This window comes from Miniopterus natalensis, chromosome 9 (genome assembly GCF_054644295.1).
Source record: "Miniopterus natalensis isolate mMinNat1 chromosome 9, mMinNat1.hap1, whole genome shotgun sequence".
In the NCBI taxonomy this organism is placed as follows: Eukaryota; Metazoa; Chordata; class Mammalia; order Chiroptera; family Miniopteridae; genus Miniopterus; species Miniopterus natalensis.
The window spans coordinates 7,963,458-7,979,890 of NC_142089.1; the positions used below are offsets into that span (position 1 = coordinate 7,963,458).

At 43.6% G+C, this 16,433-nt stretch overlaps 1 protein-coding gene across 1 annotated transcript in view; it reads left to right on the forward strand.

Moving 5' to 3' along the window:
- Positions 1–732: 732 nt before the first annotated feature.
- Positions 733–16,433, forward strand: part of DNAJC11 (DnaJ heat shock protein family (Hsp40) member C11) — a 43,760-nt gene continuing 28,059 nt past the window's right edge. Inside the window, exons 1-3 of the mRNA XM_087820146.1 lie at positions 733–830; positions 13,575–13,704; positions 15,928–16,001. Of these exons, the coding sequence (XP_087676272.1) occupies positions 759–830; positions 13,575–13,704; positions 15,928–16,001 (276 nt within the window). The 5' untranslated portion in view covers positions 733–758. The remainder of the gene's footprint in view (positions 831–13,574; positions 13,705–15,927; positions 16,002–16,433) is intronic.

Genomic DNA, 16,433 nt, shown 5'->3' on the forward strand with positions numbered 1-16,433 from the left:
TTGAGATTAATTAGATGCCACCGCTAAATTATAAGGTAGAAATTTACCAAGAGAACAGCTCTGGGATGGGGGCTGTAGGTGTATAATTGTCCCAAAGACAATTATATTAGACACCAAACGGGTATCGCCTCTTCCTTTAAGCTGCAGAGAAAGGGCCCGATGCTCCTAAACAGAGGGGCAGTAACAAGAAATGAAAATGAGGAGGCCCACCTTCCGATCAAGGTTCTGGGTTGTCAAGAGAAGTAGCGAAGAACGGTGGCGGCGGAACGAACTCCACCTGGAGGTGTCCTATGCAAAGACAAGTCAGCAAGCAGGGCCCCGGGAGCCTCCAGCCGGGGTGGGCTCGCGGGCGGCCCGGGTGCGGGTATTTGGGAGACGGGTACGCCCCGCACTGGGGCTGGCAAGGGAGGCGGGGAGGTGCTGCAGGGGCACGTCTCCGCGGCCCCCATAGGCTGCGACCAACTGCAGTGGCTGCAAAGCCTCCCTGCCCAGCCCAGGCCCAGCCCCAGCGCGGCCCCGCTGGGCTTTAGGTCCGCGGGCAGCACGTCGCGGGAGCCCGGGGGTGGCGTCCCGCCCTCGGCCGCGCGGGGGCGCAGGGCGCAGGCGCGCAGCTACCGGGCGCGGGCGGCGGCGGCGCGACTCCCGGCCGCCAGAGGCCGCTGTGGCGCCCCCGGGCCGGCCCGCGCCGTGCGTGCCGCCGCCCGCCGGGCCCTCTTGAGCACGGCCTTGCCGGTTTGGCGGGGTGAAAGGTTGCGAAGATGGCGACGGCCTTGAGCGAGGAGGAGCTGGACAATGAAGACTATTACTCGTTGCTGAACGTGCGCAGGGAGGTGAGGCCTGCGGCGGGATGCCGTCGGGGCTGAGGCCGGGCCCGGTTGTTCGGGGAGGGCCGGGCTGGCGGCGAGTGCCCCGTTCCCGCCGCGGGAGGCCGGGGCCGGCGGGGAGGCCGCGTGACCCCGCCTGACGTGCGCGACCGCCAGCCGACCGGGCGGCCCCCACCGCCCAGACCCTCGCGCCGGGGGTGTCCGGCTGACCTCGGCTCCCGCTCTTGGCGGTCAGTCCGCCGCATGCGCTGTCCGGACAAGGCGAGAGCCCCCGCACCCGCAGGAGGGGACGGGGTTCCCGTGGCGGACGGGCAGTGGCGTTCCCAGGCCCCCAGGACCCGGTGCCACGCTCGGCTCACACGCCTGCTCTGGTTGAGGCGCAGTGTCATCGCCTCCGGCCGGCAGGAAGGGAAACTGAGTCTCGGGTATCAAGGTCACAGCCACCCGGCCGCCTCCCCAGGGGTCTGTCGGGACTTCCGAGTCTTCCGTGGGGACGTCCGGCCCCTGAAGGGAGCCCAGGCTCAGAGGCGCGCATCTTGTGCCCTCCTTTCCCATGAGCAGCTTTCCAGAGGTTGAAGGAAGAGCCTCCTGGATTTACAGCCTCAGTTCGGAGGCTGCGGATTAGGGAAGAAGCTCCATAGCCAGGAATGAAGTGGAGCCCCAAGCACGGCCGCGGCCTGCTCGTCCGTTTCCACACAAGTGCTTACTTATACCGTTCCCTTTTCGAATAAACGATAGTAAGAGCCTCACGCTGTGTCTGGCACGCAGTAAGGGCTCAGTCAGTTTCCTTGTTGACTTGTCCAGTCGAGATCAGCGTGAAGGGCAGGAAGGCTTCCAAGGTCAGGTCAGAAGGTGGAGTATTTCTCTCTAAGCTGCTGCGTTGGGTCTTCCCAGCCCTGCCAGAGAAACCCGAATTCCACCTCAGGCCCGGGGATCAGAACTAGCCAGGTTTGCCTCTCCTAGGCAAAGCTGGTCAAGCATGTGTTATCATTGCTGGATTGCGTGATGTTTAAAAGCTAACGTATTTTGAGTGCTCACGTTATGCGGGGCCACCGTGCTGCATGAACACTTTATATTATCTTATCTCATCTAATTGTCATGTGAGCCCTTGAAGTAGGTGTTAGGATAATTCTCAATTTATGGCTGAGAAAGTTGAGGCAAAGAGAGATTAAGTAATTGGCCCATAGTCAGACCACTAGAAAATGCAAGAGCCCGAATTCAGCCCTGAGCAGTCTGACTCTGGAGCCCCAGCTCTTGACCTCTGTGCTGTCACCCTAGCTTACTGGCCCTTAGACTACAGAGCTGCTGGTTCTGGTACTGTGTTCTTGGGCACCCCACATAAAAATCCCTCAAATGTGTTAGCCACTATATACTGTGAAAATGTCCAGTGAATTATTTTTGGGAATTGGAAATCACATTAGGCTTCATAGGGCACCTTTAGGTTTTTGTAACTAATCAACAGTAAGGCTTTGGGTAAGTCACTTTGGCCTTCAGTTTCTTTCCCTTCTTTTTCAATCCTCACCCAAGGACATGTTCATTGATTTAAGAGAGAGAGAGAGAAACATCGATGTGAGAAAGATATCAACCAGTGGCCTCCTATACAAGCCCCAACCAAGGATCGAATCACAGCCTAGGTATGTGCCCTAACCAAAATCAAACCCTGCACCTTTTTGGTGTGTGGCAGGATACTCCAGCCAACTGACCCACATGAGCCAGGCCTCTTTCCCTGTTAATGAAGCTCTCTGTCTAGTTACTCTTTAGGCTTTCTGTAGTTCTTGAAAGCAAGCCAGTAAATGAAACCAGCCTTTCTTATCATTTCTTTATAGTTAGCCTGGGCTATCAGTAATTAAACAGCCACTGACCTGTTTACCAGACTTCCTGAATCTTAGCTGCAAATAATAAAAAGATCTATAGCCCTGGTTGCTGTTGCTCAGTGGTTAGAGCATTAGCCCTCGCACAGAAGGGTCTGGGGTTCAGTTCCCACTCAAAGGCACGTACCTAGGTTGCAGGTTCCATCCTTGGCCTGGTTGGGGCACATTCGGGAGGCAACCAATCAACTCACATCAATGTTCTCTCTCTTTCCCTCCCTTCCACTCTCTAAAAATCAATGGAGAAATATCCTCTGGTACAGATTAACAATAACAAAAGAAAGATCTATAATAGGCTTAGCCAGAGTCATAGGTAAAATTTCTCAAAAGTATATCTTGAAACTGCTAGAATCTGAGGACTTGTCATTGTTATTTGACTGAAGGGTGGAAGCCAAATACTTCTAAAAAATTTTACTACTCCCAATGAGTAAAGGCACTTCCCATATTTATGACTATAAGCGAAATCCCTATGAAACGTTCTTTTGCTTAAGTCACTTTGTGTTGCCTTGTCAACAAACTCAGTGTGAAAAGTGTGCTGTGCAGATTTTATCAACTGATTCTATAAGAGAAGCTCTGAAGGTGATCTCTAGACTTGATATTTACTAGGATTTTTTGTAAAATCAGGGCAACCTGCAGTTAAGACAACATTTAGTTAGAGAGTTAGAGAAAAAGTAGAAGTAATCTATCTTCTTACCTGTTTATATGTTTGCTGCCACTTAAGTATAACTGTAGGAGGTGAGATCCTTTTCCCACCAGTATATCAGAATACCTTCACTCTCAGTGTTCAAGAATTTCAGAGACTTTTCCCAATTGGAGTAATTAGAAATGTCAAAAATCAGCTTCAGAATCTCCCTTCAGCCCTGGCCAGGTAGCTCAGTTGGTTGGAGCATCTTCCCAATATGCCAAGGTTGCAGGTTCAATCCCCTGTCAGGGCACATACAAGAGCCAGCCAGTGAATGCATGGATAAGTGGAACAACGAGTCATCCCTCTCTCCCTCCCTCCCTTTCTCTCTCTAAAATCAATGAATGAAAAAAAAAAAAATACCCAGGTTTTAAACTTCAGAATATCCCCTTAAATTGTATACTAGATAAGCAAGCAACCAGACAGGAACAAGACTTATATGCTATTTAATAATTCCCCCTCTCTGGATTCCTTCCCTGTTCTGGATTTCGTGTTTACAGAGTAGAGCCATTGTCTGCCATACATCAAGGGGAAGGAGTAATTTATCATTACCTGGGCTCACTGAAACCAGGTCAGCGTCTGGCTTAGTGTAGTCAGATGCATCATGGGTGCCTAAAACCTAACTGGTCTGAGATTTCAGAGACAATTTTCCAAAATTTATTCAGAGGAAGAATTCCTGAACAGTAAATCAGAGTAAAATTTTCTTGATCTTTATATCTTTTTTAGACATTTTAATTAATACATTTTAAACCTAATCTGTTTCTAAATAATTTGCAATTCCTATTTATCAATGTCGAATTACCTTCGAAAGAGTTGCATTTGTAGACGTCATTCAGCAGTGTTTATATCCAGTTTTAAGATCTCCAGTCCCAGTCAACTTAGCTTTATAGGAGCCAATCTCCTTTTCAAGTTTTAAACAAACAAACAAAAACACAGTTAAGTAAAAAACAAACTTTTTCTCACAAAGTCACCCAACCCGCCAGCCACCATGGGTTGACCGTCTGCAGAAATTGAGTACAAAAGGGTCAGCTAAGCCCTCTGCACACTCAGGTCCTCTAAATCGGTGAGGGGCTGTATGTTCATTCATTCATTATCTAACCTCGATGGATCTTCAGGAATGCTGTAAAGATGGATCTGAGAAGGTCATTCCTTCAGTGAGTTTCCCATCTACAACATTATGTTCAAAGTTTCACGTTTATAACAAATACCCTGGTTAAACCGTGCATTGGGCAAGTAATGTTAAGCCTTGGTTGTCCAAAAACCTAACTTACCCAGATGATCACATTCCTAAGGTGAGTAAGTAAAGAGGCTGAGGAGCAAGGTCATTAGGAGCAGGAGTTTCACCCCACACTGCCACTTGGTTGACCTTGAACAAGTCATTGCAAAGTCTCCATTTAGTGATGTGCAGCAGTCCTTCATAGAGCTGTTGTGAGTACAAGGCAGCAACACTGGAGCTCTGCAGCCAGAGTCCTGTGTGAATCCCGCTTTTACCATTCTGGGAGTTCTGTGCCTCTGGGCTAGTAGTTTAACCTTTTTGCTTTTTTTTTGACATTGAAATGTCTGTTAACACCTAATAATGTATTAAGCACTTATTGTGACCAGGATGTTGTATATTGGAGTATTGCAATGAAGTAAGGATATGTACAAAATGCCTGGCGGAGGCAGATATTCAGATAATATTTATTGTTATTTTTTTGAATTTAGAAAAGCATGAGGTTTTGCTGATTTTAAAAAGATATGTACATAGAAAGGAGTGGTATGCTTCATCCTGGCTAAATTTGCTATCCGTCCGTCTATTGTACTAATAAAAACATAGTGCCAGAAAAAAAAGTGCCAGAATGTAGGGTTAGCATTAGATTATGACTTCCCAAAGCTCTTTGCTGTTTCTGTTCAAAGTACCAAGTTTTTTTCTTTCCTTTCAAAAGACAGTTATCTCTCTGAACTCTGCTTCCTGCAAGGTCATGAGTTTGACTTGGAGAGCAGGAGGAAGGGGTTCCCAGAAGCTGGGGCTAAGCATGGGAGCAGGGTACAGGGATAGTCCAAAAAGGCAGAGTGGGACCCAAAGATACAGTTGTGCGCTATAAGCTCTGAAGGGGGCAGGCAGGGAGGGGAGGACCTGATCAGAGGCAGAGGCTCTGCCAGTCAGTGCTGGTCAGGAGGGTGCCCAGTCCCAGTCCAGAGAGGCATTTGATGGTCTTGCCACTGGGTGTGGAGGGAACTGTTAGAATACCCAGCTAGTTCCACTAACATCTCATAATGTGATCAGTGAACATCATGAGGTTAAATTTAAAAATGTGTTTTCTTTAATGAACCATAAGCTAGTTATTACCTTGCTGGTTTGGGCATTTCAAACAATTGCTTCTTGAAAGTTTAATGCTCTGGTTCTGCACTATCTACTAAGATACCTTTCTTTTTTCTTTTGCTTTCTTAAAGAGGATTCAATTGAAAGTTTTTATATTTGCCATGAGTTCGGTAATAAAACAATGGAGAAAATATGGGGCATACAGTAGCACGTTTTGCTTGGCTATGGAATTTTAGTGTTTACTTTTTTATTAAACTTCCATTTTAATTTTACTAAAGTATTTTATTTATGCCCTGCCTGTTCAAGAAAGGATTTAAGATAACAAACAGATGAATAAATAAAATAGCATAAATGTTTAAAAGGGGGCACACAAAAAATTTAAAAGACCAGTGGGAATATTGCTGCTCTGTTACCGCTATTGTGACACAGGCAACATGCAGACCCCACTCCCCTAAAGACGCTCGTAGCTTGAAGTGCCACCTCCTCTGAGACGAGAGCCTGATGGCTGGATCCTGTTTGGATCTTGGCCTGCACGCAATGAGTGCACAGTGTTCCCTCCCTGGTTTGCAGGAGCCAGAACATTCCTCAGTAGTAAAATGCCAACAGACATCAACCGCAAGGAGTCTGCACAAGTGGGCAGGATGTAACAGATGGACACGGACGAGAGAAAGTATAAGGTCAGGCTTTTAGGGAAAATAAGCCAAGCTCTGGATGTGAAGATGGGATCCGAACCATTAATTTTGACCCAGAAAGGAATTTGAGCTCATTTCTCTAAGATGTTGGCCTTTTTTTTTTTTAACTGTTGTGTCTCAAGGGCACCAAATAAACATATGGACGTGACCAGGAAGAGAAATGAAAACAAAATTGTACAATGATAGGAAAATATTTCCTAAGCCCTTGGAATGACCTCTGATCAGGAATCAGAATTTCTGCAGGTTTGGCCCATCCATGCTCGCACACTATGGTCAGCAGAGACATGCACTGGAGGACAGGAGTCACCCTCTGCCCCATAAACCTTAAAGGTCACGTGGGCCCTGCTTTTTTCTTTTTTAGTGTTTAGAGTTCTGTCTTCACTGATTGCCTCTTTGTTTTTGAATCCTCACCTGAGGACATGTTCATTGATTTTTAGAGAGTGGGTAAGGGAGAGAGAGAAAGAAACATTGATGTGAGAGAGAAACATCGATTAGTAGCCTCCTGCACACCCGCCCCCAGTGAGCCCGGAAATCGAACCCGCAGCCTTTCGGAATACAGGACGATGCTTCAGCCATTTGAGCCACACCAGCCAGGGCAGTCTCATACTTTTTTGAACTTATATTGCCTTTGGGGGTTAATGCATTCTGTAAATTTTGTAAGTTTTTTCCTTCTGAGTAGAACTTAAGGTTCAAAGGTTATTCCTAGTTGTACAAAGTTGGAATTGTTTGATCAGCCTTCTTCTTGCTTCTCTGACTTACTCGTGATGAGATTGTTTCTCGCTTAAGCCACCTCTCCAAAGTGAAGAGTCTGAAAATGGCCTTAGGAGGCCAACTTCCAGTAATAATATTTGTAGGAGTCAATGTTTCAGAGGCATCAGATTAATATTTGTGAACGTTTGCTTTTGTCTGTTAAAGAGAGCTGAATTTTTGCCATCCACCTGGGTCAGCCTCACCGGAACTTCTGTTCTACTTGAGAAGCTCCTTACAGAGATGGGTCAGGCAGAGTGAGCTGGTTCCGTCTGCGCCATGCCCGACGAGAGGCGAGGCCACCTCCATTGTTGGGGTGTGTCACAGTTTGTGCTGGAGCCCATGTATGGAAGCTTATTTGGCAGCCCCTCCGAAGATGTTCCGCGTGTCTGTGAAAAGGGTGAAGCTGCCTTGATCAGGGAAAGTGGCATTGGAATATGGCAGGGCCTCGTCTGCATGTGGTTTTGTTGTGCGAAGTTTCAGACTGGTGGGAACCTTTACAAAATGAAGGAGGAAATTTGTCCAAGTCCAACTCAGTGGTTGCGTTTTAGTGCCTGATAAGTGGGTGGCCTCGTCTTTTAGTATACTCAATATCTGCTCAGTGACACCAGGTAATCTTGAACATGCTATCTCTTCATGAAACAGCTCTTACTCAGCACAAAGTACCCATGCTCTCTAGGTGGTAATTAGCACTGAAATCTGTTTTTTCCTTTAAATTGTATGAGTACCAAGTATCATAAAAAAAATTACATGTTTTTATTAGCTGGTGCAGTTTATTTCAGTCAGATTGTTGTGGAACATATGGACAGTAATGAATCTTCAATTGTGGTAATTAGGCAAATGTCCCAAAATCCAGTCGAATATAGTTTGTGGAGACTTAGTTGCTGAAATGCAGCAGTGTAGACACAGCTGGAAGTTTGAGCTTGAAATTACAGGTTTTGGCAACAAAAATCCTGGTGGCCTTACTATTCCTAAAGTGAATGTCAGTATGAGGTATTTATTATTAAGTTGTTGCTAACATGCTCTTCAAAGTGTTGGATGAAATCCCATCATTGTGGTAGTTGTCAGTGCTGTCCACCAAACATAATTGGTCCTTTGCTTATCCAGCACATGTAGGACTGTACTGCCTGGTCCCCTAGTGGTTGCATGGGGCCCTGTGACTAGTTTAGCCAGTGATGTGAGTGGAAGTGCTATGTGTCTCTCTCTTGGGCTGAGGGAGGCATTTAAATGCCAGTGTGAGCCCAACAGTCTCATGCTCTTCCCTCTGCCTCGGTGATGACAGTGGTTCCAAAGGGTGGCTGTTCTGTCAGCCTGGGACCTTGAGGACATTGCCAAGCACATCACTTGTTGACCTGAGATGGATGTGTGAAGTGAGGAAGAAATAAACCGTTGGAATTTGTGGATTGCTTGTTAGCACAGTATCCTGTAACCTGGGGATTCTCAAGCTTTTGAATGTCAGAACCCCGTTACAGTCTTAAATTATTGTGGACCCCAAAGAGCTTTGTTTATGTGGGTTATAGCTAATAGTATTTAATTAGAAACTACACTAGATAATTGATAAAATGTTGTAAAACAAGACAAAGTGTACTGCTTGTATGTCAGTATAATAAGCACAAAGAAGACTTAAGCATTTCAAGATAGCTATGTATTGAAAAGTAATGAATATATACAGATATATACAGATATCATTAGATATAACAAGAGATCACTAGTAAGTACACAGTAAAGTAACTGAGAGCCAATTGAATTAATCTTTGAAAACTCTCATATTTATACCCTAAAATGACTGCCTTAGAAAGTTCTAGAAAACATAATACACCAGTACGCATTCCATTAGCCATCAGAACAATGATGTCATCACATATCATGTGGCCTCATGAGAAAATGAGGAAAAGGCAGAAATAGCTTAGTTTTATTACGGACATAGTTTTGACCTGTGGACCCCCTAAAAGGCTCACAGGGACTCCCACGGAGCCCCCCATCCATCTGGAGAAGCCAGACCTAGCCTGTCCTGCCCTGTACAGCCATGGTTCAGGCACTGGTATTCCTCACAATTGCAGCTTGCTCTGTTCAGTGGAGATGGGAAGTCAGAGCACAGTGCGGCATGCTCTTGGAATACATGTCATCTCATTGATTCCGGAGAGGGTCTCCTGCACTAAAATTCAAGTAAGAGAACATGGAGCAGCTTCTTCAGTTGCTTAATTATTTAAAGGACACAAATATGAGATTGGAGTCAAGAGACTTTTCCAAGCATGATGCCACAGCACAAAAGATACAGTTGATAACTTTGATTTTATAAAAATGAGAAGCTTCTGAGTTTGTTATAGGAAAAAACTAAAACTTAAAAAAATAAACAGAAAAGACTCAAAGGAACCTACAATATATTTGTTTGATAAAAGGTTCATGTTTCTAATATATAAAGAACTCTTGGAAATCAGAAAGAAGGATGAATACCCTAATAAGAAAACAATGCAAAGAGAACAGATAAGTTATTTCTGAAGAAAAAATCTAAAATGCGAATAAATGTATGGAAAAAGCCCAGCCAGTGTGGCTCAGCGGTTTAGCATCGACCTAGGATCCAGGAGATCAGGGTTTGATTCCGGGTCAGGGCACATGCCCAGGTTGCAGGCTCGACCCCCAGCAGGGGCGTGCAGGAGACAGCCAACCAGTGACTCTCTCATCATTGATGTGTGTGTCTCTCTCTCCCTCCCTCTCCCTTCCTCTCGCTGAAATCAATAAAGATATACTTCATATATATGTGAATGTATATATATGGAAAAAGGTTCAGGTCACTAGTAAACAAGTGCAGTTTTTTTATTTAATGTCTGTTTTGTCTGATATTAGTATAGCCACCCCTGCTTTTTTTATGGTTCCTATTTGCAAGCAGTGTCTTTTTTCATCCATTCACTTTTAACCTATTTGTGTTTTTGGATCTAAAGCAGATCTCTGTAGACAGCATATAGTTGGGCATGTTTTTAAGTCTATTCTGCCAGAGTCTGCCTTTTGATTGAAGAATCTAATCTGTTGACATTTAAAGTAATCATTGATAAGATGGCCTTATTTCTGCCAGCTTGCTATTTGTCTTCTATGTACCTTATAGCTTTTATAACTATTTTCTTTGTGGTTACATTTAACTTACACAAGTTATAACACTCTGATTTGAATTTATACCAGCTTAACTTCATTAATGTGCAAAACTCTACTCTGTCCCATCTCTTTCCGTTGTTGATGCTGGGATTTTGATTGGATTGCATTGACTCTACATCACTTTGGAAAAATTTGACCTCTTAAAAATATTGAATTTTCTGGTACATGAAGATGGTTTAACTCTCCATTCTTTCAGGTCTTCTAATTTCTGTCAGTGATGTCATGTAAGTTGTTTAATTTATCCCTAAGTAGTTTGCGTTTGTTGATGATACTCTAAATGGTGTTGTCTTTTTAAATTTCAGTTTTTTGTATGTGGAAATAAACTGCTGTTTGCATATTAACCCTATATCCCATGACTTTGCTAAAATCACTTAGTAGTTTTTCTTGTAGATTATGATTTTCTACATAGATGATGTCTACAAATACATTCTACTTTCCTTTCCAGTCTGTATGCCTTTTATTTCTTTTTTGTGCCTTATTACAGGAATTTCATTTTTATATTGCAAAGCTAATAATCCAACAATTTTAACAGACCACTAAGCTTGACAGGTCACAGAGGACCTTTTCACTGTGAGTTTATGATCTTTGTAGGTTGGATTTGTACTTACTTTTTATTGAAAATATAACAGATGATTGAGACAAAGCTTTTCATACTTAAAACATGATACATCTCTTAATTTTATTTTAGAATTTTAGAAGTAAGTATGTAACTTCAGGTATCATTTTTAATGATAGCACATGTTTTGAAATGATACAGGTATTTTTATGATAATGAAAGAGTTTATCAATTAGGAAATATTGAACCAGTCACCTTAGCTATTCAGTTGTGATGAAATGCCCAATCTAACCTTTTATTGAATGTAATATTTATTAAAAATGAAACTTCTCATTTCTAATACTTAATCAATAGCACGTTAAGCCATTTATTACTGCGATTAAAGGCCTTGCAGACTAGATATTCTACTTCCTCGTCATCTAGTTTAATTTTATTTTTAATTTATTTTATTGAATTTATTGGGGTGACATTGGTTAATAAAATCATAGTATAGGTTTCAGGTGTACAATTCTATAATACATCATCTCTGTACTGTATTGTGTGTTCACCACCCCACGTCAAGTCTCCTATCACCATTTAGCCTCCCTTTATCTAGTTTAATTTTAACAATCAAGAAATAGCCATCTAACCCTGGTTTGTCAAATCTGTCTAATTTTGCATTTGTAACTTCTATGAGTTTGTGGAAAGAACTATTAAAATTTGCAGAAAAAAATAATTTGTAATGGCTCTTTACGAAAGTACAAGCCGCTTTTACATGTCTCATAATTAAACCTACCTGGAGAAGGTATATTTTATTTGCCATTAGATAACTATTGTTTATTTGCTTAAGACAATGGGATTTGGTGCAGGTGGTGTATTGGTAAGTGTGGCAAGAAATGTATTGCAGGGAAAGAAACCTATATTAGAAAAAAGAAAAAGGAACTGCGGGTGGGAATACTGAGGCCCATCTCTTCTGTGGAGTCTTGTGTTTTTACTGAAATAGAATTCACCTAGAGGACAGTGCACATGTCATAAGGATGCAGCTCAGTGAATTGTCACCAGCATGGACTGTGACATGAATGAACGTTCCTGTTACCCTTGCACCAGGGCGATTTCCTCTCCAAAGTGGTCCTGGTTCAGTGTGCATGCTGCCAAAGGAATATTGAAATTGAATTGTGATAAGAATGATAGAGTGATTGAATTTCTGTGTGCAAAGCATGGTTAAGCACTTGTACATGTGCTCTCTCATTTACTCCTCACAGTAAGTCTGGAAGAGAGGTTCTATTGTCCACAGGTTCAAGATGAGAAAGCAAAGGGAGGGTTGTTTGTTTGTTTTAATCTTCACCCAAGAATATTTTTTTCATTGCTTTTCAGAGAAAGTAGAAGGGGGAGAGAGAGAGAAACATGGATGTGAGAGAGACCTATTTATCAGTTGCCTCCTGCTTGCGCCCCAGCCAGGGCCAGGGATCAAGCCTGCAGCTGAGGTAGTATGTGGCCTTGACCAGAATCAAATTTGAGACCCGCAGTCCGCCTGCAGGAGGCAGCCAATCAATGGTTCTCTCTCGTCGATGTTTCTTTCTCTCCCTCTCTCTCTAAAATCAATAAAAACATATTTTTAAAAAAAGAAAAATATAGTTTAAGGTTTTCCCTTTAACCTTGACTGACTGTCCCTGTGACCACTGTCCTTGTGGATCTGTGTTCTGGGACCTGATCGGAGAGCACTGTCCGTCCTCTGCATCCTCACCGGGGACCTGCTCCAGTTCCTGTGCCCAGATGGCTGGTTTTTTGGGTCCCTGTGGCATGTTGTCAGTGACCCAGAAATGTGCCTGTGTTGTCAGAATGGTGGAGTTGCCTCCCAAAATAAAATGTTTTCTCCTTGGCAAGTCATCTGGATAGAGCTGATCATTCAGCATCACCTCTGATAAACCAAAATGATCCCCGAGGCTGATGTAAAATCAGACATAATTTTCCCAAGAACAGACTTCAGGGGCCAGCCAGAGAGACTGTACAGTGTTCCTGGCCTCTGAGGAAGTCTTTCTGAGAACGTCTTGGTGGCTGTGAGGCAGGCAAAGTGGAATGTGGCCTTCTGTCGTCACTCCTTCCTCCTTCCCTCCTGTGTGGTTGAAACAGTGACTGCTTTGGAGAATTGGCAAGCTGTACGTGTTGGGGAGGGGCCCTTTGGGTTAGGGGGCTTTTGTTTTAACTACAGCATAGTGAGGCAGTTTCATCTGCTTCGTGTAATGCCTTTCAGAGTTAGGGGTTGAATTAGATGTGTGTGTGTTGGTTTTACAATTTTATTTCTTTGTCTTTGACTTTCAAGGATGAATATTCATTGAGTTTCCTTTGGCAAGACACTGATTGAATGCATGGCATTTCTGTCTAGTGGTTTATAGTTGTTTTCTCTTTGAACAGATTCCCTGTGGAGAGCACCTTGCAGTGATTTACTTCAAATAACTTGGGGTAAAGAGTAAGCGGGCATCCATGACGTTTTTAGTTTAAGCCCAGACCCCACTGAACCAGTGTAGAGACAAGCTTTCATTCCTTCTGATAGCAGCGGTTCCCAGCGAAACACGGTTGCTATTGATGTACATAATTGATCACTGTATTAACTGCGGGAAAAAGAAAGCTTATTGGAGTAATAAGGCATAACTTCATTATGTCCTGTGTGAAGAGAGCAAGCACACTGGAAAGTGGCCGACAGGTTCCCATTGCAGGGCTGACTGTGATGATGATATTTAAGTAGCATTGATCGCTTCCTCGCTGGCTCTCTCCTGTAGGCCTCTTCCGAAGAGCTGAAGGCTGCCTACCGGAGGCTGTGTATGCTCTACCACCCCGACAAGCACCGAGACCCGGAGCTCAAGGCGCAAGCGGAGCGACTCTTTACCCTCGTTCACCAGGCCTATGAAGGTCAGTGGCAGCCTTGGCTTCGCAGAAGTGCCCGGGAGCAGGCGTTCGATTTTTAAGAGACTTGATTTGTAGAGGATAGCAAGAGAGAGTCCTTAGAGGTGTATAAAAGAGGTGGTTAGTTTAGCCCTTTTTACTGACAGGGTCCTTTGAAACAGAAGTATTTTCTTTGGAAATCGATATGTGTCCAGTCAGTAGAAAATGAGAGCTCAGGTGAATCGCAGGGTGGGGGCTGAATTGCCGGGGAATACTCAATTTTTAAATCGTTGACTGGTTTTCTTCTACAGGGAACTCTTAGAGGTAAAAGGCTGATCGTTACGGACAAGCTTTCTTTGTTCTGTTGTGTTTTTTTTGTGAGACGATACAAGGACATTTTTTCATCAGAAAGTTATTTTATTGGCTCTGTAGCATTCAGTTAAGGAAAAGTTCTAACAAAAGAAAGAAAATGAAATCAAGAAGGCTAACAGGAAATAGAATTAAGTAGTTCAGACTTTCCTACTTAGATCTTATGTATTTCAGAGAATATTTCGTGATATATTTGTTTATAAAGTAATAAAGTCATTAATAATTTCCGTTTGTGATGATAAAGTTCTAGAAATGGTGATGGTTATATAACATTGTTCATGTACTTAATGCCACTGAACTGTGCTCTTAAAAATGACTAAAAGGATCAATTTTAAAGATACAAATTTTTAAAATATTAAATCACTTTTAAGATGTATACCAAGTAAAATCAAGTTATTTATTCCAGAGCCATTTGGTGATTTGCTCCTTCATTAGACCAAAAATTAGGTAATGTGTTTTTTTACAAAATAAAGACTTCTTATTGTAGATATAAGACATACGCTGTACTTCACTTTATAGTTTTACCAAAAGTTAGATTTTAATGAGCAGTGAAACCAAGGCCATGGCTTATGATATGTGTGCAGTCAGCACTGTGCCTTGACCAAATCCGACTCTATTCAGGCACTGCCATGGTGGTCCTGACCACAGGACTGGTCCTTTTATTGGATGCTGTCATCTAAATGGCTGCATTCATTTTCCTGTTGTCTAAACTACCCACATAACTGGCTTATATTGTTCTGGAGATTTGGGGAAGAGTTAGCAGGAAAACCCTACCAGTGCTTGTGAAAATGCTAGAGCAGCAGTCCTGGCCCAGCGCTCAGCCTGGGGGGAGACTGACGTAAAACACTGAATAAATAGCCCTTGTTAAATCCCAGCGATTAACTCCAGAAGTTGGGCGCCCCTGTTTCCCGGTGGTCAGCAGTTCTTTCTTCCCCTATCCATTTGCATATGGATAGAATCGTTTACATCGTTTTTTAATTAGGCCTAAAAATATATGTGGAGTCTCCGGGGGCAAAGATTCAAAGGTTTCAGACAGGAATTGGCAAAGTAGAGGAGGAAGCTAATGACCGTTTGCTTGACCAGTGTTTAAATTGGGCTTGAATCTCCTTTAATAGCTCTCGGCCTTACTGAAAAATCTTTTCTGATGTACTTCAGGTGATGTAGCCATCATCAGAGTGACAGGTGTTTGTGTCTTTTAAAATGATTTACAAATTAAGAGGACAGGCGTAAAGGAAAAAACAGGCTGTCTTAGGAATTAGTGAGGCTCAGAGTAAAGAATAAAACAGATTTTTCTAGTATCCCTAGTTTTACATTACGCTTCTTTAGAAACTGGAATTAACTCTTTCAAGCCGAGGTACTTTATAGACTGTAGTAGAAACTTACTCTTTTTAAAACAACTGTCCTATGCCCAGCCGGGCGTGGCTCAGCAGTTGAGCGTCGACCTAGGATCCAGGAGATCGGGTGTTCTATTCCCGGTCAGGGCACATGCCCAGGTTGCGGGCTGCAGCCGATCAGTGACTCTCTCATCATTGATATTTCTATCTCTCTCTCTCCCTCTCCCTTCCTGTCTCTGAAATCAATAAAGATATATTTTAAAAAATAAAATATAAAATAACACAACTGTCCTGTAGTGATAGAAGGTGCACCTCACAATTCAGACCAGCTCGACACGAAAATCTGATGTTACTCATTTGTGGCCACCTTTAAACATGTCATAGGTTGGATCTGAAAAGCTATGAGGAGGAAAGATGCAAAGGGAATGAAGAGGGTCTGTCTCTAGGAAGATTGTGGTGGACAGTGTAAGGCCTGCCCAGGGATACTGTTGTCAGGACTGGACGGTGAATTCTGTGCTTTGTCAACATGTTTGATTTTTGTTTGCAGTGCTTAGTGACGCGCAGACCCGGGCCATCTATGACATATATGGGAAGAGAGGACTGGAAATGGAAGGATGGGAGGTAAGAGAGAGCGTGTTGCTGTCGCAGATGGGTCATTAAACACCTACAAACAGCCACTCCACACCCCCAACCTGGGATAACATCTGAGAGAATATTTGAAGACATTAGCATCCCCTCCTCACCTTGTATTTTGGTTTAAGAGGTTGAGTTCTGGGCTTGGGTAAGTCACTCATCCCACAAGTCCTCCATTTCCTAACCTGTCAAGGGAAGAGACCAGACCAGGGATTTTTAACCCATGGGAGCAAGCAGACCAGCGGGGGCCTGCAAGTGCGCAGTTCTGTCTCCACACACTCCTCTGCCTATCATGCGTCTGCGCCTCTCCCCACCTTGGCTATACCTGCGTCTAGGGAGTGTTTCTGTTCGTCAGGTGCTGAGCTTGTGAACAAAGTGGGAGCCAAGTTGAGAACTGCTGGATCAAGTTGTGTATATTGA